General features: G+C 40.0%; 1 protein-coding gene across 2 annotated transcripts; it reads right to left on the bottom strand.

Moving 5' to 3' along the window:
- Window positions 1-579: 579 nt before the first annotated feature.
- arhgef25b (Rho guanine nucleotide exchange factor (GEF) 25b) lies at window positions 580-21,742 on the bottom strand. 2 transcript variants are annotated; one of them, XM_047584186.1, is made up of 16 exons: window positions 21,366-21,742; window positions 10,187-10,509; window positions 9,982-10,086; window positions 7,150-7,277; window positions 6,142-6,208; window positions 5,946-6,049; window positions 5,629-5,698; window positions 4,837-4,926; window positions 4,651-4,743; window positions 4,305-4,355; window positions 4,105-4,182; window positions 3,810-4,001; window positions 3,552-3,732; window positions 3,268-3,473; window positions 3,059-3,181; window positions 580-1,473 (listed from the first exon to the last, which is right to left on the bottom strand). In XM_047584186.1, the coding sequence occupies exons 1-16, from the start codon at window positions 21,469-21,471 to the stop codon at window positions 1,372-1,374; spliced, it is 2,019 nt and encodes a 672-aa protein (XP_047440142.1). In that variant the 5' UTR covers window positions 21,472-21,742; the 3' UTR covers window positions 580-1,371. The 2 variants fall into 2 exon arrangements, with proteins under 2 accessions (XP_047440142.1, XP_047440141.1); XM_047584185.1 differs by having other exon boundaries at window positions 10,187-10,512; window positions 21,366-21,740.
- Window positions 21,743-22,484: the final 742 nt, after the last annotated feature.

Genomic DNA, 22,484 nt, shown 5'->3' with positions numbered 1-22,484 from the left:
CCATTGATGGGAGGTAAAACATCAAAATGCCAACATCTCATTGTTTAACAATACACATTAAACTCACCTAAACACATTATCATTCATACAGTGAAATATAATCTTTGACATAAACAACATGAGATGGAATTGAATGGTGGTTATGACGTGCTAATTTAAAGATCATGAGCACTGTCCACCACTAGAGGGTGGTGTAGGCCAGGAGGAATCCAGAGCAAACTTCTGATTTAATGCGGTGCTCTGTTTCAAAAAAGAATATCTACAACACAAAGACATTTATATGCACTGTACACCATTATAAAGTGAGGGTAGGTGCTTCCGACAATAAATGTAATAAAGCAGTAGAGCAGGTTTTCACCCTCTTATTGTGGGGTATTGGTTTGAGAAGCGGGCCAGGAACTCGAGGGTCATCGGTTTGAATTTGTATAGAAATAGATAGCATGTGGCTGCTCACTGCTTTTTGTGTGTGTAAGAACTGATGGGTGAAATGCAGAACACACATATCCATTAATAGGAGAATAAAGCAGATTTCTCCATGTGTCACATTAGGGTTAGGGTTAGAAACAGAAATAAAAATTATTTTGACATCATTTCTCTTTATTTCTACATGTGCATCAGGATGTCAGGTTTTTATTGACATGCTCCCACACACATACGCGCTCACATGAGTATTTACATTCAAGACGACAATGACAGATGAGCACCTCGGTTTTATCTTTGTTCCCTTTTTCCTCTATCTGCTTGATTATGACGTGCGCCTTGTGTGATTTTGCAAATGTGTTTGGTCCAGATAACACTGACAATGGCAGGGTGAAAATAGCCCAGCAAACGGAAAACACAGCTATTTGCTAATCAGCGGAGAAAAACGCACAAATACACACACAGCTAGTAGGGATTCAGGTCCCAGGGGCTGAAGTCAAAACTTCACAATCGCTCAGACCTTTCAAGAGTTTGGTGGTTTGAGGGTTTTTCTTTAAACTGCCTCAAGGGATTTGAGGTGTCTGTTCTCAGCTGGGGCAATAAAGTGAAATTAGTTCCTTTAAGAAAAATATCATGCATTACAAAAATATCTATCAAGGAATTTTCAGCGGAAAGAGTAAGAAATGTCAACTTTTATACCATGAAGCACAGTTTCTGTGGTAATTTTTAAATGAAACTTTCCACACACTCAGCAACTCACATCTCAGCTCAGGTCATCTGCAGTATACAATAGGTTTTTAAGCACACATATTCAAATTAACACAATCAAATCACTATAATTATTTAACACCAAATTCCAAATAAGCCTGCACCATAATTATACTGGAAGGAAATGTGAGACATTACGTGAAGACTTCTGTACAAGAGTGAGCACTCAGACTCCACAGGGATTCACTGCTCCGTCTCCTTTAGCTGGTCCAGGTTGTTTTCTCTCTGTGGCAAATATGTCCCACCATCACTAAATGTGATTGTCTGGAAACCTGACGTCACACCCTGAGAACAAAAGATTAATATATTTATTTGAGAGTTTCAGGAAGTCAGTCAACATGTTTTGTTTTTCCATTGAACAGATGATTGATGATGCTGGGGTGAGGGTGTCTGGTCTGGTCTAGGTGGGTGCTACATGTCTAAGTAACATCAACATGAATGAATACCAGGTATAAAAGTTTCCCAGCAGAACACTGAATTGTCATAAGATGGTCAATGTTATTCACTTCTCCTGTCAATGGTTTTAATGTTTTGGCTGATCAGTGTAGTTCATGTGCATTACATTCACCAAGAGTTCCCATTAAATGAAGAGGAAGATGCTCACAGAAAGAGAAAGAAATATTTGCTTCCACTATCCTGTCTACTGTATCTCTGCTTTGTATTTTTTTTCACACACTCACGTCCTCCGTCTGCTCAGTATACAGATCAACCACCCACAGTCTTCTCAGTTTACACATGGCTGCAGAAAAAAACCTGGCATCATGTCTAAACAAACAAAAATCTTAAAGAACACATTTTCCAGTAAAGGCTTCAAGTTTCCCAGCAGAACATTGAATTGTCACAAGATGGTCAATGTTATTTACTCCTCCTGTCAGTGGTCACAGTGTTATGCCTTATTAACCTTATCAGCGTTGATGGGTTAATATTTTTGGTACAGTTCTTTTTTTTTTTTTTTACTTCTACTTAACATTAGGAAATCATATTGCTATTTTAACCTGGTAATATACAGTTTTTTATCCAAATAATATTGTGAATGTGTTGCATAACAAAAACTGAGCAAGAAAAGTGTCAGGAGGACCAATTCTCAAGAGCATTCTCATAGGAAACTCGTCTGTACTCTTGTGCATCCCAAACACAATGAAAGCACAGCTGGTCCAGAAACACAAAGCGGGAGTGAAGAGGACAACTTTGCGGGATCGGGCCAGATCAGCACAACTAATAAGAGAACTGCGATCAGACCATTTCCACATGTTGGTGGAAGCCTGATAAAACAGCAGGTCAGTGAGTTTTCCATAAACTGGAAGACTGAGTGACATGGGCTGCAGGTTAGGGCGACCAGGTTTCTAAATCCACACAGAAACAAAAACAGGATATTTCACAAAGGCAACCAGAGAGTCATTTCCCTTCATTGCTGGTGATTATGGCAACAAACAGATAACATGTGTCTGAAATGACCGATTAAAATCCAAAGAATGTAACACTGTAATAATTTACCAGCAATAGTTCCTCTTTAAAGGTTCATGTAAACTTGGTAAAAACAAGATTTTTAAAAAGTTGCATCATTTAAAAATCAGATTAGTAACAGCTCGTGTCATCTCATCTCAGCTGAAGCATTATTATCTTAAGACTCCGTCTCCCTCAAACCAACGTACTTCTTCAGTGCTGCAAAAACCAAAAGCAGAACAACGTTCACTTGAATCTGAGGTGTAGACATTTCATTAATGATGCTGTGTAAGATATGCATAGAAAGATACTCCAAGGTGAATGAATTCCTTAAAGCCTGATGTTAATACTGAGCATCTGAATACCTTCCTCCTCCTCTTCTCCCTCTGCCTCCTCCCTCTGCCTGTGTAACAGAAGACTGAAGTACCTGCAGGATGTGACAGCTGCATGTCTGCAGACAGCTGGACGTCCCACAGTCGCATCTCAGTTGCTGGTGTGAAGAAAGGGCTGTGAGAGTGGCTTGAGGTGTCACAGCACAAGGATTAGAAACCTTTGAACAGAGAGAGAAACAAGGCAAAAGTTGTGTATGTGGGATGCGTGCTTGTACACATACATTATGGTGATTTTTATACTTACAGCCTTGGAGGCCGGGCTGTGTAGGACTGAGTGCAGAGAGGGCAGGGAGGTGTTGTAAGATAGCAGACAGGGCTGCTGACGTCTCTCCATGGAGGCTGAGGAGTGAGGCCGGAGGCCAGAGGCCAGCACAGCTGGAGACTGCATGTTCCTTCCCAGGCTGTTTGAGTTGCTTTCCCTGCGTTGGTATTCTATAGGAGACTGAAGGGCTGCAGTGGACAGGAAGACATGTCACATTACTCACGCACCGAGCTGTTGAACCTCTTTGAACAACTAAGCCCTGGTACCATTAAGGAAGTTCCTCTGAGTCTCTAGGATCTGGACCACGTCATTGAGCCAGGCTTGCTGTATTTCCGCAGATGATGCGTGCATGATGAAGCGCGTCACGCTGCTGTCGGTGCCCCTGGAGGTCAGGACCAGACAGCAGGGGTCCTCTTCTGAGTGCTCCTCTACACCCAAGCAGCTGACCTGCACAGGACACAGCTCTCATGTTAAACACTGAGGAAAAACAACAACGGTGTATTAAAATGTAGTCTCACTCTTACCTTGATGCTGTTTTTGAAAGTATACCCTGGCAGAGAGAAGCCTTTTTTCTTATCAATTGGCTCACTAAAGATGACCAACTGCTCAAACAGGAAGACCCGCCTCTCCTTGGCTTTGGACAGGAAGTTGCTTTCCTGCTCGCTGACAGAGAAGGTATCCTGCTGGAGCAGCTTCCCCTGAGCTGTGATTTTCCCCTGAGGCAACGAGTGAGTCATAAAAAATATTGACAAAGAACATAGGCCAACTATATGCATCTTATTTGTTATAAAACCAGTAAAACTAAATGAGAAACGTTACCTCAAAACCCTGGAGCCTTCCCACATTCATCATATCATTGCAGCGCTTTGGTACAAAACACATCACCTCCACCGCTTTCTGATCGACCAAAGACAAACAGCAAAAGTGAAAACATGATTTTGGATTATGGCAGATAACACAGACATTGAGCCTATTTATAGGTACTTTGTAGGAATTTAAATTCCATAAGGAGTTTGTACCTGAAGCTCTTCAACATCCCTCCCAGCTTTGCTGTAGTACTTCAGGAAGTCCTGGCGGATAGAAACAGAGAGCGCTTTCAGGGACAGTGTTTTATCATTTTAATGCGAAAGAAGAAAAGTGCCCTTTTATTTTAAAAATGAGGAACCAATGCCCATAGACAAGAGAATACAAAAGAGTACAAAGCTTTCCATGACTACATGGTTAAAAAAAAAAAAATTAAATTAATAGAAAACACTGTACTCTTTCTCAGTCCAACATGTAAATGTACAAATCATGTCAAATTATCATGTACCAGTAGCATGCACACACAGACACACAAACAAATAAATAAATAAATAAAACTACCTTTAACAGTAGCTGATACTTCATGATCCTCTGAACAGGTTTGATGAGCAGGTCATTGAGCTGCAGCCTGTGACCCAGCTGCTGCCTGAGTTCCTGTCAAAAGACAAAAAGTTAAGACTTGTGGCTTTAAGTGTTCAAAGAAAATGAGTCACACTTCAAACGTGTTAAAAAAAGTTGTGCTCTCACCTCAAAGTAAGTCTCAATGTACTCAGAGACAATGTGCTCTGACTTGGGTTTGTTCTGGCAGTAAACAACGTACATGTGAAGACGTCGCTCCTGGGAGGTTGACAGAGACAAAGCTTGATTTGGCAGATGGACAGAGAACAAATTTTTGTTTCTGAACCAATTCTTTTTAAATGTTTAATTCAAAAATTGTTTGCATCCCACTCCAGAGTATTTGGTTGTACATCATAGAAGGACTCTTGCTTACTTCCAGTGACTGATAAAGAATGGTTTAACTCACTGTGGCTTAATTAGCTTGGTCAAATCAAAATATTCTGGCTGTAACTACACACTGAAACTCAAAAAAAAAAAAAAAAACTATTTACCGTCTCAGACCATTTCCATGTTTTGATGTTTTACAACCCCGAATCAGTGTGACTCAAGTGGCTTCTTAAAAGTATTTGAGTTTATCAGCTGGTTTGTGTTTTCTCTATGTGGAAATCTGTTTTCAATTTGTCATCGGATGTTTTTCCAAAGTTTGGAATAAAACAGCTTAATAAGACGGGGTGAAAAGTTTATATAGAGCTTTGAGAGTCTCTGCGGAGAATCTTAAACACCCATTTCCGGCTTTGAGAGCTCTTTAGTCAAACTTCAAACTGATTCACAGAAATAAAAACACATCTTCACAACACTGGCCGAGCCATAAGACTGTCGAGGCAGGGCCGAGATGACACACATGAACCCTCGAACAAACATGCAGAGATAACATTAAGAAACTTCCCATTAACACCTGTTGCTGCTGATATTTAGACTCACATGTTTGATGAAGAGCTCGGCCAGGCTGTCTGGATCACCCACACATTTCTCCAGCTCTCCCAGGAAATAACTGTGTGACACGACACAGAGAAGGGTCAGGTTGGAACAGTCATCCAGCAGAATTAAAGAACACACACACTCTCAGAGGCAGGAAACTAACAGCTGCAGGGGGACATGACACATAGTGAACCAACAGGAGGAATAAATAACACAAGGAAGGCCTACACAATATTAGGAAGGTGGTCATAATGTTTTGCTTGACTGGTGAACAAGAGAGGGATTGGAGACAGAGGAGGGATTTTTAATTTTCAACTCACTCCTTGTGCCAGTCGTAGATCTGGTGGATGTTTCCAAACACAATCCTGTCCTTCCCTCTCATGTCTTCGGGAACTCCCTGACTGGCCATTGTGGACATGTAGCCCTATACAAACACACATCAGTAGATAATAATTTCTAAAAAATGTTTGTTACTTGTTGTCTTTAAAAATGACATGTTGAAATGAGACAAAGTACCTGCACGATGAGTCCCAGATCATCAACATACAACCTCTCTGTCTCTATGAGCTCTGTCAGAACATATCTGAGAAGAAAAGGGATATTATAAATTAGGACGAACAAAAAAATTAATAATTCATTTGCATTCTGGCAAAACAAAACCAGAAATGCATGTGTTCAGAGAATAGTTTGACACCTTGAGAAATTAAGTGGCATGACTAATGAGAGTTAGATAAGACCATAGGTCTTCAACGGGTGTTCACTGAGGTACCGCGGAGTGTCACAAAATCTTTGGCTGATTAGATATTTTCTATTTTTTTTAATTTTTTTTATTTTCCACCACAAATTTAAATTTCTTTAAATGCACATTAACATGAATCCAACATATTTTATTATTTTATTATTTTATTATTTATTATTTTATTTTTTTCAGTCAGCACTCACAAGAGTGGAGCTGCCTCAACAGTGCACCAGCTCACACAGAGCGCCGCACTAGACCTGTTAATCTAGACCTGTACACGGTAGGACCCGCCCCTATTATACACTGACTGTCAGATTCCCAGAGCCTATTCAGTCCCCAGGTGAAATCCCAGAGGCATGCTGCAATATTAGCAGAAGAGAAGTTAACAGTGCAGCTCGCTCCCATCAGCCAACTACTGAGGCCAAAACACATCGCTTTGTGACGTGAACAAAATACAGAATAACAATTTTAAAAAAAGAATATTTGAACCTGTGTATTATTTGTATAGTTGAATATTGAATGTAGGGAGACAGCAGGGAGAACAGAAGGCCTGGATTTATACATAGGTAAAATTATCTTTAATATGTAAGCTGGCTTGATTTGTGAGGGATGGAAGATTCTGTCACCTTTAATGTTTGAAAATTTGAAAGTTTGAAGGTTTGAGTTGTTTTTAGCCTCTGAGCAGAGAGTGCTTTCAGTCCTCTCACCAGTTCTCTCTTAGAGAGCCAATAAGTGCAATTCCAAAATGTTCAAACCGCTCCTTTGATGTTGGGTTCAACACCTACATGCTCTTCTCTAAGGCAATGTTTCTCTCTTCTTCACTGTCCACTGCAGCAGACCACTGGCTGGCCGAGTCGTCTGTTGCTGTACAGCTGTCGTCTCCATGAAGAGTGTTGATGCTGGATTTTTGACTCTACAAAGACACAACACACACCATTCGGCATGAGCATCAGGATCCTGTGTAAGAGGAGACAGAGTCTGTGGTGTGAAACACAGTGGTGATAACTTTTACTCAAGTATATATTGCACTGAATGTCATTCATAGGCAAAACTAAATAGCTTTTACTCCATTACATTATTTGAAAGGTTGATGATGAGAAGAGAAATTAAAAGCCCAAAAGCCCAATGCAACAAAATAAAATATCCACCTATATAAAGACTATCTGTTTTAACAACTAATAATATGATATACAATATATACACACATATATATATACATATATATATTAAGACACTATCACTATGAGTGACATTGATGTGCAGAATGAGTCATTACCTCTGATTCTTTAAGTACATTTATGTATACTTTTCTATAAGCAGAATTTAGGGTCCAACTATATTTTTACATTTGCTGTAATTGTATTTAATTAAATAAATTGTCTGATCCAAATAATTATGCTTCTTCTGCAGCATCACTCAACCCAGTCAGCACTTTTCCGAGGCTCTTTTTTCACTATGTGGACTGAGGAGGCAGAGTGGAAGGTTAATTATAAACTGTTTGTCAAGTCATATAACAGATATCAGGGTAACTGACCCAGGCACACCAGCCTGAAAGGAGTATAATGTAATGTGAATTTGATTGTAATCTTCTTGACATACTGTAGTCTCAACACATTTTGTCCTCTGTGCACTAGATCCTTAATCCTTCTGTTGGAATCAGTGCATATTTGACCTACAAATATGCGCATTCTGTTTAACTTGGGTTGATTGAGTTGACTGCTCACATCCTCACAGAGCAGACCTCCTGCCTATGAAAACAGTCTGGGGCTGATTCAAACTTCTCTGGCTCTTCAAGCTCTTCTCTGGGTTATAATCCACTAGTGAACAGATGTAAGGATGACTGTTGCAATAAAATGCTTATGTTCTTCTTCTTTTTTTTTTTTTTTTTTTTTTTTGCAGAAGCTTGATGAAAATTAAAAGACTGACATGGCATGCATATGTAGCTGGTGGTAACATCCAGTTAGCATAGCTTAGTATGAAGACTGCTGCAGCTAGCCAAGCTCCTTCTGAACAACTAGAATCTCTAGTCTAGACTTATTGATTCAGACATTCATACTAAACCAACAATCTCCAACACTCATGCAGCAATCAGCAAAAATGTCTGAATAAAGACTTTAGATCTGAATAAAGAGCGAATATAAATGTAAAGCTGCAGGTGTCTGCAGAGTAATGTGTCCTACAGCACTATTGAAATAATTAGGGCTGAAAGTGAGGACAGTCATTTATCAAGCACTACATTTCATGGATGGTGGGACTATTTAAACCATCCAAAAAAATCTCTTATCTCTTCTGTGGAGATTTTGAAACTCAAGTCTGTCATCATTGAGAGGACTGTCCAACATCCTCAGGCCACTTCTTCATCTAATTTTGGCGTGCACCCGTCACCCCCCAGCCCTGACCCTGATTCAGCCTGCTTGGCTAGTTGATTACTTCCAGATGCTGTCTACAAAAGCCCACAGGACAGATTCCACGTCACTCACATTCAAAGAATGCTCAGTGTGGTGTAGGGTTACCAGAAGATGTGTGTGTGTGTGTGTGTGTGTGTGTGTGTGTGTGTGCGTGTGTGTGTGTGTGTGTGTGTGTGTGTGTGTGTGTGTGTGTGTGTGTGTGTGTGTGAGCGTGCCCATGAAATACGCAGGAAAAAAAACATTTTCATTCGGCACAATTTGTGGAAGTCAGTTGATGTCTGTGAATAAAAGCAACTTTCAAATGCTAATAGGACTGAGCAGGATGTGGGGGAGTGTGTGTGTGTTGTGTGTATGTGTTTCTAGGCCATGGTTTGAGTATGAGTTGCCTTTATATTCTAGTGTGGAAAAGCTACCATTTGATACAACCTGTCATTTCAAATTATTAAAGTAAAGTAGTAGTAGTAGAAACCATGTAGTAGTAGTAGTAGTAGTAAAACCATGGAACTGTATCTTGGGAAGTAAAGTTCAAGCAGTAATATTCTAATATTTAGCAATAATGGATCACACACACTCAGGCATAACATCATGACCACCTTCCTAATATTATCTAGGTCTCCTTGTGCCTCCGAAACAGTTGTGACTCGCCAGAGAATGGACATGGGTTATGGGACATGAGACATTTTGAGGGTGTCCTGCGGTGTCTGGTAACATAATGTTGTTAGTTGGGGTCTTTGGGTCCTATGGGTTGAGGGGAGGGGCCTCTGTGGATCATCCCACAGATACTAGTAGGTGAACACCTTGTGCTGTTCATCATGTTTTCTGAGTGGTTCCTAAACTGTTTTTGTGTGTGAAAAAACAGTAATAGAAAAATAAAATAAATGAAGCAGCATTTCAGTTGAATCAGACATGTCTTTGTAGCCTGGTAGTAAATGTCTGTGACCCACTGCCAAAGAAACCCCTCATACTGTTTGTGATGATGGCATGTAGACAACTGAGGTTGACAAACATCCAGTGTATGCAAATGAAACATTTGTTCTCTACACTGTGCCTCTGTGAGCCTTTAATCCTCCTTTAATCCTGATCTATTTTAGGCCTCTAATTGATATGAGTGAATCTTAAAAGTGTGCTACTGCCAGGATTAAACCACTGTAATAGGCAGCTGGATTGGCAAACTGTTTCCAGTGATGTATTAGATAGACATGACATTACTAGACTCTGTGTGTCTCTTCCTTGCAGGAGGTCAGTTAAGTATTTCTGACAGGACGACTGCGAAGGAGAATGAGCTGCTGGACTCAACATGGAATATTTCCACTCCTGTACACACACAAAGAAAACAGTCATTAGAAACGAGCATATCATTATGTGTTATGTCAGCACTGTAAATGAAGCTTGTATTTCTTCCTTGAAGTCTCACCGCATCTCCAGAAGGGAGGAGGATGGTGTAGTTATTGTGCACTTCCATAGGGCTTTGTTGAGCCTCGCTGGGGGAAAGAAGCACTGGTGGGTGCCTCCCATCCGACCTGCATGTCTGCTTTTCGACTTTCCCTGCTCCAGTTCTGGCATCGGCGCTCAGCTTGCGGACGGGATTGGTGAGCCATTTCTTCAGGGCGCGGACGGGGTGTCGTGGTCCTCCGGACGAAGAGTGGGAGCAGGGGCTGGAGCTGCCTGAGGGCTGGAGGGGCACAGGGCCCACAGACGGGGCAATGCTGCCATCACTGCCTGCCACAGAGTACGGCTCTGCTGCACAGAAACAGAGACGGGGCAGGAAAGTGGTTGGGGGTGAAGCACAGGACCTAATTGTGGGGTATATCCTCTCAGCTCAGATGTTGCAGACATTTTTTTTTACACAAAAATGTTGTTCAATTTCCTGTGTTGAGCCCTGACTGTAACTTTAGGAGCTGCAGCTACTGTACAGGCTGCTCTTAATTCATTATAATCACAAAAATCTGCCTGTTCTCACAGGGAAAATAAATCTATACTGGAAATTTTACGCTGTACATACCAAAAAAGGACCAAAAACTGCTCTATTCAATCCCGAAGAAAAGCTTATAATAAGACAATATAGGAATCTAGATTTAGGTTTTTATTTTTATTTTAATATTCATTTTGTTTTCTCTTAGTAACACCTGACCTCTCAGTTGTAAGCACCCTCGACCAGCAAAATGTTCTTAAATGAGCACATTTTTAAACTATGAAAAGTAAAAAGTTTTTATGCAACACAATGACTCCTGTCAGTGTTTATTATGTCCTTTGTCATTAGGTTATTCATTTTAATGGTTGATGCATTAATTTTTAATGCAGTGAAGAAGTCGATAACTCGTTAAAGGAAATTGGTCAAAATTAAAATTAAGAAAATCGTCTCAACTTAAATATGCAACGATCTTGAATGAACATTTTCTCCTTCACTTAACAACAGACACGTTTTAAGTTGTGTGAGATTGTAAATGTGATCCCTATTGTGGTGAAATCAAAGCCACACATGTCTCATGTCTTCACCCATCACACATTTACAGATACGATCTGAAGAGATTAAAGCTTTTTTAAAGTATCTAAATTTGAATTTGTGGATCTTGGATAATGTCATGTAAAGTCTGTCACTGAGTATGAACTGAACTACACTCACTCTACAACTCAGCTGGATCTTGTTTCCAGTTTTAAATCTCTAGACTATATAGAAAATGGTACCTAAAGCCTCAGCCAAGCTGCTTTAAATTAACATTTCACTCTGTTTTTGCTGATCATGGAAAAGCAGAGTATTTAGGAACTCCCATTTTGTCATGTTGGACTATTCCCAGAAGCCACTATTCCCTGTCAGCAAATTTATGTAAGCTGTAATCATAATAACAAGCTTTCAAGAAGCCAGAGGAAATCTAGGTCAGCTGTTCACCAAAAACTGTTTGATGCAGCCATTAAACAAGACACCATATTGACATTAAAATACCAAATTATGTGTTTTCTTCCTGCTCCATTTGAGCTCTGCTTTTATTTTAACAATTTGTGGAACAGGCCAAATGTCAGACGACACAAATGTTACGTTTACACTGTTCATAACAGTCAGTTAACGCATCTGGCTCCAACATTGAGATGCATATCCTACAAAACTATGCACACTTTGAAAAAAGGAGAGATTCAAATAGATTCAAACAGTAGTTAATGAATTCCTAGCCTGTCACTTGTGCAGTGAGCAATACAAAGTAATTCACGTAATGGGACAGTTTAGAGAGAAGGGAGGAGTGATGGGGCAAATATGCATGACTGTGTTTGTCCAGCGGTCCCTAGAGGGAGGGATGAACTGCCAAGCAGAGAAAATAATTGACCAGTTTAGGAAAGTAGAGTATGGGAGCTTATTGCTTTCACAGTTTTTTTTTTTTTTTGGGTGGCTGTTTTTTTTTTGTTTTTTTTTTTTTTATCAGACTAATTGTTTCTGTTTTTCTGAGTAATATATTTCTTTGATTTGTTTTTTCAAGTAATTTATTTTCCTGTTTTTCCGATAATTTTTCTCTAATTCTTTCATACATAGGATTTATTCATTTATTAATTTATGTGTGGCATATATATTTAGGTTTTAAGTTATTTCTTTATTTGTGGCATATATCTGTAGGTATTATTATTTATTATTTGTTATTACTTCACAGTTGGTCCTCCATAATATATGTGGTGAGTCAAGAGACGATCAGGAGATTGAGGGACTTCAAAGTATCTCAGTAATTCAGGAAAACAAATTACTCCAAAAAACAAACAATCAAAAAATTATAAAACAAACCAAAGAAATATATTACTCAGAAAAACAGAAATAATTAGCCCAAAAAACAAAAAAATAAATAAATTACTTAGAAAATGTTTTTTTTTTTCTTTTCAAGTGAATGCAATACACTTCCATAGAAAAGGAAATAACAACTGAGAGTAATGTAAAACGTGAGCATTTACAGAGAAGGAGACATGACAGTAGCACATCTGGAAAACAGCCCAGTTTAAAATCATGCTAGCAGCTCTATGATGATGATTTGAGCCATAATAATAATACAGTGACAATGCTAACACGTTGTTTAGCAGGCATCCTATAGATTCCAGATTCATTTAGGATTAGCATGTTAGCATGCTAACATTAATGCAAAGACAGATAGATGATATAGATTATATTATATTATTGACCTGATCATGACACTAGAGAAAAGATGAGTGACTTAGCAACCTTATATGGTTCCACCTGAGGCAACATGAAGAATCAGTTGTTAACACGTTGCTTGAAATAAAACATGCCAAACAGTCTGTGCAATAGTTTTCATGTGACCTTTGTGTAGGTTTTTAACTAGAGCCCTTGCTCACTCGTGTTCATATATTTGTAGAAAACCTGTGTTTGTATGAATATGGTTATGAACATACACCAATCAGGCATATCATTATGACCAACTTCCTAATATTGTGTAGGTGTCTCATGCCTCCAAAACAGTTGAGACTCATCAGAGAATGGACATGGGTCTTCTGAGATGGATACTTAATCAGTTTGGGATCTAGTGAATTTGGAGGCCGGTTCAACACCTTGTGCTGTTCTTCATGTTTATTGAGGAGTGTCACTGGTATGGAATGAGGGTGCCTGGTCTGGTCTAGATGGTTGGTACATGTTAAACTAATGAATGCCAAGTCTAAACTATTCCCAGCATAACACTGAATTATCACAAGATGGTCAATGTTATGAACTTCTCCTGTCAGTGGTGATAATGACTGATCAGTGTATCCTTACTACAGCTACAAGACATACAGCACAAAAGAGAGTTGTGGATTCGAGTCTGTCTTGTTACATTCAGTGCATCTGACGTGTTGCTCATTTCCTGTAACTTTCCATGTTTCATTCAACATAAAAGAACCCAAACAGCCCTACACTACAAGCCTGATAACTGTACTTTACAGGAACAGAACTTATCAAATAGAATTAGTTCTTCCTAACACATGAAAACATACAGTATATCCACATACTGAATGTTATAACTTTGAGCAGAGCCAGCCATCTGGCCTCTTTGTTTTCTTAAATCTATCAAGGTCAGGTCTGTTGAAATACTTCCATCAACCACCTCACCATCTGCTGAAGAGTACAAACACCTTACTGCAGTTATTTCTGCAAATATATGAACCTTTTCTCAAACCTGAGTTGTAATGGAATGTGGTGGTCACCATGACATCCGTCTCACTGGCGAGCTTGTTGTGTTTGTTTGAAATCATCATGTAATGTGTAATTTTCCCATGGAGCAACAGCTGGACGTAGAACTGAACACAACTACGAGCACTCTGATAGCCTCCTTCCATTAATCCTGTCTGTTGCACTGAGCTCTGGCAACACACTGTACTTCATAGTCTGAAGGTGACAGAGCAAGCTGTCTGTGTAGTCCTAGAGGACCCTTTTTTTCTGCAAAGTATTTTATCCATCTGGCACTAAATCTACACTGATCAGCCACATTTCAGTGTTGTGCTGGCAAACTTTTGGACCTGGAATTCATTCATTCATTCATGTACATGTTACTTAGACATGTAACACCCACCTAGACCAGACCAGCTCAACGTGTTGTCAATGCTATGTGCTATCTACAAGCCAGCTTCCACTGCTGTGCTGCAAGTTGTTTCATTTCATGCAGTCATCTCTAAAACATCCTCTAGGTTTACTCTGTCTCCTCTTACTGAAGATATGGTTATGGTCTAGTTTGGGTTCAGAGTGAGAATGCATGTGTTCGAAAGAGCAGTGGACACATCTCAGAAACTCTCAGGGGTCTTTGCTGGCATCAGGGAGTTAGTTGTTGCCAACTAAATAAAACGAAACAGCAATTAGTTGCCACATTAAGCACCATAAAAATAGAGCAAATTTAGAAGATGAAACTGAAGATTTCCTCACACCTGTCTCTAAAGTCTACAGTTAATATGTGTGTCGTCTGAAGGGATGAAACTGCCCAAGAAACAGTGTGGCATCGACAGTAACCTGCAAAACTGAAACTTTGCCATTTGACATGAGATACACTGCTCAGACATAACAGGGAGAGAGCTAAAGAGGCTGTTTTGGTATGTGTCATTTTTAAGCTAAGCTAAGTTTGCATTCATAGGATTAAACAAACTTTTGTTCCTAATGTTACATTTTTCTTTTCTTTTTAATTATTTCTATTGTTTAATATTTAATGTGCACTTTAATTAAGACATGTACATTAACTATGTTTAATATTTAATGATTTAAATGCATGCATCAAAGCACTTAAAGAGCTATAAATAAACATGCCTTGCCTGAGAAAAAAATGTTTTCAGTACCTCTACATCTTTTCTCTTTCCATAGGGACACGTCATGTCTACGTAAATCAAGTAAAGATCAACCGGTCAAGTGGTCTAGAGACAGTATTCTAGCAATACAAACAACCACCAAACACAGAAGTGCAAGATGGCTGAGCTGATATGTGGGCTACTGTATATGTATGTGATCTGTGCTACGAAACACTTTTGTGCTTGTTAGTCATCGTGTTTACTTCTTCACATACTGGAAGTGATGACCTCACACATACCAGTGTACTAATGGACTATTAGTCACAGCAGCTCCTGAGCCAGAGTGTGATGACACAGTCAAATGTTGGCAGGGATTTCAAGTAAATTTCCGAGAATGTTTCCCAAACATAAGACTTTATCTGGAGGTGTTTCACTGTCTTTATAAATAGCTCTTGAACAATGGAATGAAAAACTCAGAGAGAGAGAGAGAGAGATCTCGCTTCTGAGGAGGTAAAGCGCATAACACAAGGAAATTTGTGGAAAGGCCGTCTAATGAGATTTTGAAATTTTTGAAAAATTATTTCTTTCTATGAGCTTGTCCACAAACTGACAGCAGGGATGTCTGTACAGTTTTAAACACTTTTTAGAAAAAGTGCAAGATATATTTCATTAAGCTCTGTGAAAGGAGGTGAGAGGGAGCAACAAAGGGCTGTTTTCATTTTCACTTTGCAAACATGTCTGTTTGCAGGGTCTGTCCCGGTCTGTGCCTCTCTTTCCCATATGTCCCAGGGAAGAGGAACTGCCCTGTAGCCACTCCACTAACAACTGGAACAACATGGGATTTAAGGGTAAAAGGGTAATAATGGGCCCGTGTGTTTATATGCATGCATGTTTGACTGTGTGTGTGCTTACTGCTGCTTTTGCTCTGAAGCTGTGTCACGGTATTAGAGAAATCTCTTCCTGCACAGAACAGGGGACAAAAATGCTTCTTGATATTTGACTCCCACTGCACTGTGATCCAAAAGATAAATTTACTTACTTACTCACTTACTCTTACTGTAATAGTGAATATTTAATTACTGTAGTATTTAAAGTTTGTGTTACAAAAATCTTTTTAGATCCTTTTATGAGCACTACAACTGGAGCCAAAGTGTAGAGAAAAGTTCGTTTTCAGACAGGGCTGTGTCATATTCAATATGAACAAGTACAAGGTATCAAACAGATGCAAATAAATACAATTATCATTAAAAAAATGATATTTTTTTCATAATTTTTATCATTTTATAGTTTAATGCTATAAAGGTGTAACACATTTCTGCAGTTACACGGACGCTGGATACTACATATTGGTGATAATAAGACAAAAAAAAAATTAAGTAAACCTGATGTCAAGCAGGTCTATAAATTTCCATTTCTATTCGAGAATGAGCTTACTGAGGACAACAATTATCCACACATAATTTAATGATATAAGCTCAGTTAAATGTTTGTGGTAAATTTGTATATTGTATAAGGAATATCAAGAAGCTGAACTCAAACCCTTTACAATCAGAAAAGAAAATTCTAAGCTCTGTCGAAATCAGAAGTATCAACGTTGAACCCAATAAAATGGCAAAAAAAAAATGTAAAAGTGTAAATATAATACACTTTTCTCACCAGAACTTAAGAAATAATTTAGAGTTCACTTCATAGTGCTCATGGTTGCTACCCTGAAAGTGGAAGACACACCCTTTTCCTGGCTGCATCAGGCTAGCTAGCTCTGGGTTTAGGCAGCCCTTCCTCATAATATCCAACATTTCCATCAAAGTCTGCCATGGTGTCTTTCTAAGAAGATCTCCAACCACATCAATAGCCTATCCTCCTCCAAAAAATAATCATCAAAACGTTAATGGGGACGGTTTGGCTGTGCAGCTTGCAACAGATGGCCATGAACCGTTAGCTTGGCTTAAACACCCTACAATCAGAGGACATGAAAACACTCACGCTACTGAAGGCCGCATAAGGTCTAAGATTACAAACCTGAAATGTAATTTAGACTATAACAACACATGATGGCTGAAATGTGATTATATAAAAGCTCTAATGCAAAGTTACACTACCAGAAGTACCACAGCACAGAGATAGAACATTCATAATGCATTGGGAATAATGTAATAAGATTAATGAGAAAATATTAAAATGTAAGTCTGTGATTTTGATAAAGTTTATGTCAACAAAGAAGACTGAGTTTGGTCCAAGTCCGTGGAGGGAGTGGAGCCTATGCTCTAACTATACTGTAGCCAGCCACCAGGGGAGTTCTACTTGCTTTGGCTTTACTTTTGAGCAGTTGTTCCATCATCTATCTTTATTTACAGTCTATACTTTTGAATAACAAATCGAGTCTAGTGCCACCTGCTGGTATGAAGGGTGTACCCCACCTCTCACTCAATGACAGCTAGGATAGGCTCCAGCATATAGGATAAGTGGTAGTTAAAGACAAGATGATGCTTGCCTTACTCTTTGGAGGTATTCGGCTGTGGCTGACTTCCTCCTCTTGGTTTACCTTAGCCTGTGGGATACCAAGGTACTTGTAGCTGTCTTGGATATTGCCTATGTTGCCCTCTGGTAGCTCAACCCCTTCAGTTCTGATCATTTTGCCTCTCTTTGAGACCATCCGGCCACACTTGTCTGATCTGAACGATATCCCTATGTCATTAATGTAGATCCTGGTGGTGTGGATCAGTGTTTCCCCTTAGGTTCCTGTTGATCTTATACAGTTCCAGACATTCTGGTATCCATGTGTGGTTTTGAATCATAGGCTTTCTTGTAGTGAATCCAGGTAATGCTCAGGTTGGTCTGTCTGTTCTTACAGTCTCAGGTGACTGCTCTATCGACCAGGAGCTGGTGCTAGACTCCTCTAGTATTACGGCCCATTCCCTTCAGAGCCCCACTCATGTATTGAGCCACATGCTTACTCATCTTACTCAGTAATGCTGACAGGGCCTTCTATGTTGTGCAGAGACAGGTTATTCGGCTGGTAGTTGTAGGAGAACGGTCCGTTCTCTGGGTTCTTCCAGATTAGGATTGTCTTGGCCTGGGTTAGCCACTCTGGGTGGGTCCCAACCCTCAGCAGCTGGTTTATTTGTGCTGCTAGGCATTCATAGAGTGCAGTTAGTTTCTTCAGCCAGTACATATGGATCATATCGGTGCCTGGTGCTGTCCAGCTCTTCATCTTTGACGCTTTTGTTGGATGTCTGCCTTTGAGATGGTTACTGGTTCTTGTTCTGAGAGGTTGCGGTGGTCAGTTCTTAGGTCCACTAGCCATTGGGCATTGGTGTTGTGTGATGCCTCTCTTTCCCATATGTCCTTCCAGTATTTTTCCATCTCAGTGGGTCTGACAGGTTGTTTTGTACCTGCCACTGAGAGAACATGTCGTTGATTCTCCTGGCCTCTGCCTCTTTGGTGTATCTCTACTACAGGGTGGCCAGAACTGGGGTCTGTTTGGCCTTGAGTTTTTAGTCTTGAGTGTTTCAGGTATGGAGAGCTTGTTGTACTTCTTGGGTACCCCTTTATTCACCATGTTGCCTTTCTGAAGCTCTGCTAGCTGTGCAAAGATAGTCAGTGTACAGGAACATCTGTACCCAGTATAGAACAGAAGTACCCAAGTCCCAATGGACCATACAACAGAAAGTCATTGATAACAACAGGGCAAGGATTCTATGGGCCTTCAGCTTCCAGACTGACAAACAGGTCCTGGCTAACCAACCGGACATAGTGTTGGTGGACAAAGAGCAGAAGGGAGTGGTGGTGATAGATGTGGCAATACCAGCTGACGCCAACATCAGAAAGAAGGAACACGTAAAATTAGAAGTACCAAGCGTTGAAAGAGCAGCTGGAACAGATGTGGAAGGTTAAGGTGAGTGTGGTCCCCATGGTAGTAGGAGCACTTGGGGCAATAACCACCAGACTTGGAGAGTGGCTCCAACAGATCCCAGGAACAACAGGAGATTCAAGATCACTTTATTGATCCCCACATGGAAACTGTTTTCTCCACGAGTCCAAAGATAACAAAGAATGCATACGAACCAGACATAGTAATAAAAATAAGAGTCAAAATATAATAATCTTAAAAATAAAATAAGAATGTAGAATGTACATGTATGTAAGAATTACAAAAAAATGATATATACAGTTCAATCTATAGTCCAATTTACATGGGTTATACAAGCATTTATGTAAAGAAATGAGACATACAGACATTTTAGTGTCTTAGTCCCAAAGTGTCTCAGTGTGAGGTGTCTTGAGTGCAGATGCACAACAGACTGTGCAATCAGCCAAGCCATTAACCATTAGACTGCTAACAGTTAGAGTTGTGTATTCTGATGGCTGTGGGGATGAATGACCTCCTGAAGAGCTCCGTCCTACAGCTCAGTGACAGGAGTCGTTGGCTGTGGCTGCTTTCCTGTCCAGCCAGGATAGGGTGAAGGGGTTGACTATCACAGTCCAGGTTGCTCTGTACCTTCCTCATGTAGCACCTTTCAGTGAAAGTCCCCACAGAGTCCAGGTGGTCTTGGTGGTGCTCAGTTGCAGGTGGTTCCTGGAACTCCACTTGCTGAAGACCCCTACCAGTTCCCTTTACTCGCCTTCCCACCCTCTCTGAATACAGGCCACGACGGTGTTATCATCCGAGTACTTCTGGACATGGCAGGACCCGGAGTGGTACTGGACATGAGATGTGTACAGGGTGAAGAGGAACTGTGCCAGCACCGTCCCTTGAGGGGCCCCGTGCTGCTCATGACTATCTCAGATGCCCAGCTCTGCAACCTCACAAACTGCGGCCGTTCGTTCAGGTAGTCCATAATCCAGGAGGTAAGGTGATGCAACCCCATCACCTCCAGTTTGTTCTCCAGGATATCAGGTCTAATTGTGTTAAAAGCACTAGAGAAGTCGAAGAACATCATTGTAACATAACCCCCGGGCTCATCCAGGTGAGAGAGAGACCTGTAGAGCATGTTGAGCACTGCGTCGTCAACCCCAATAAGCACAGTCCTAGGAACAGCCTCAAACTATTTTTTTTTACTTTTGGTCTTCCAAGCTTAAATATGTTTTCTCTACGCTAGAGGAAACAAGCACTAGAGACAGCTTGCAGTGAGTAATGTAACTGATGTCACAATGCCACGCACGAAGCAAAAACTCTGAAAACTCTACTAATTTAAGCAGTACTTATATCTCATCATTCAGTTATGCACTTCATGAATTTTGAATTAAGACAGTAAGTCATTGTGTTTCTATGACTCTTGTATAACTTTGTAATCCAGATGTGACTCTTATCTCTAAAATTTTCTGAACTCTTTCCGTACCTGGACTATGAATTTAGGTGTAACAGGTGTGAATATTCACAAACAGAACTCAAACAGCTTTATCTAATTCACTAAAGTAGTAATCCACAGCTTTTGTATCTGCTTTGTCCCTCTAGTGTACTGTTCAAAGATCATCAGTAAAAAATAACAGCCATTGTTAAGTAGTACTCAAATGTCCAATATATAAAATATATGATACAATGCACACTCAATGTATATATATTAGCAGTATGAGTTAATGTTGAGATGTTCAGCAAAATTATTTTTAGATTGGTGTGAACATATTGCATTTAGTTAGCAGACCAATCTAACAGCTGCAACTGCCATGAGGTAGGGACACATCTAGCAGGAATAGGTAGCCTGACACCAACAATGAGAGCCGGATTGTGGAATGAAGTGTAACTGCCTTGGCTGCTGGTGGATGATGCACTGAGCACCTGTCCTCCACTCTATCCTCTCTTACGCTGTGTGCCTATCCTCTAGTTTCTTTTCTGTGGCACCAATCACTTATCCCCTAATTTCTTCTCAAATTTCTTCAATATTACTACTCATACATTTGTGTGTAAGCTTGTACCTTGTAAGCTTTAGTCAGATGTTTGACACACTTTTTTTCTTTTCTTTTTTTAAAGCCACCATCACCTTAGAGGTTTCTCTGAAGGTTTCACCACAGGTTTTGCAAAGTTTTGTGAGACAGTTTGTATTCTTATTAACTCTATATTGATACATTTGATTGAAAATGAATTGCATGTTGTTCCTGTATTTAATCATAACAACTGTATTTTATAGAAATGCAGACATGCTTGCCATTTTAGTGTGAATTGAACTTTTTCCTCAGGTACTTTAATTGGCTATTGGCTACCGTATGTCTGTCTACATTAACCTTGGAACAAGTGAAGTACATAAACCTACATAAGATTTTTTCACAGTTTTACAGATATGGACACCTGGATTCAATCATTAATGGAGGAATTTATATATATATTAAAAAAAGAAAATCTGCAGTAAAAGTCATGTACGTACCTCTGACTCTGACAAAGCAGCAGCCACATTCTCTGAGTAGTTTTCTGAACAGATGCTGACATCCACACCCTTGCTGGTGGTGACCCCCTCTCATGATGATACACATCTGCCGCTAGACTCAAGACTATCAGAAGCAGGCATCATGCTGGACCCACACACACAAAAACACACACGAACACACGCTATTCCTGTAGTAATCCCCTCAGGAAAGAGTGTACAAAGAGCTCCACAGCTATATTCCCAATCTGAGCAGAGCTGTTGCTATCCCATGACTTTGAATGACAAAAAAGAAGGAACACCAGAGAGACGAAACCCGTCTCTGGCTCACCAGCCTCTCTACACGGTGAGATAGTTGGCAAATATTATGAGAGGGACCAAAACTAAGTGAGGGAGGGACAGAGAGACAGGGAAGGGGAGGGGCTGTGATGAGGGAGGGGATGATAGTTGACATGCGGGACTGCTGCGCCAGCATCTGTTTTCCAGCCCCTCCTGTCATTCCTCTCCCCCCCTCCCCTCCTGTTCTCTCTCCCTTTCCTTCTTCACTTACACCTTCCTCATCAGCTTCCTAGTGTTTCTTTGAAGACTACTAATAAAATATGAATATATGTAAAAATTAAAAATAAAATAAAAATGTAAGTAAATGCAATAAAATACAATGGAATATAATGGTATAAACGAAAAAAAATTCTTGTGATTGTGATTAATGGCAGTAGCTTTGGTGATCTTCTAGTAAATGGTCAAAGTATTTTTCTATATTAGAAATACTGGAGGTGATTTAACATGTTTCTCCTTAAGCCATGTGCACCAACATTAGCAGAAGTGCCAACTGAGAGAACTTCAGGTTCAGTATGAACAAGCATTTCACTTCAATACAGTGAAAATGGAAAAGATTTAGCCAGCTAAACATGCTGATGTTAGCATTAAGCTCCATTTTGCCACATTGAACCACTGCTGTAGCCTGTAGACTCAAGTTCAAATTGTGGTTCAAGTTCAAACAAATGTACACATTTGCCTATTTTCACTTTGAACATATGAGCTAAATTATTCACACCTGAAAATGCAACACAAGTTCAGACCTTTAACACGCTGTACATCCATATTTCCCATTAACACACTCAG

This window comes from Mugil cephalus, chromosome 4 (genome assembly GCF_022458985.1).
Source record: "Mugil cephalus isolate CIBA_MC_2020 chromosome 4, CIBA_Mcephalus_1.1, whole genome shotgun sequence".
Lineage (NCBI taxonomy): Eukaryota > Metazoa > Chordata > Actinopteri > Mugiliformes > Mugilidae > Mugil > Mugil cephalus.
This window is presented reverse-complemented; position numbering and strand designations above follow the sequence as displayed.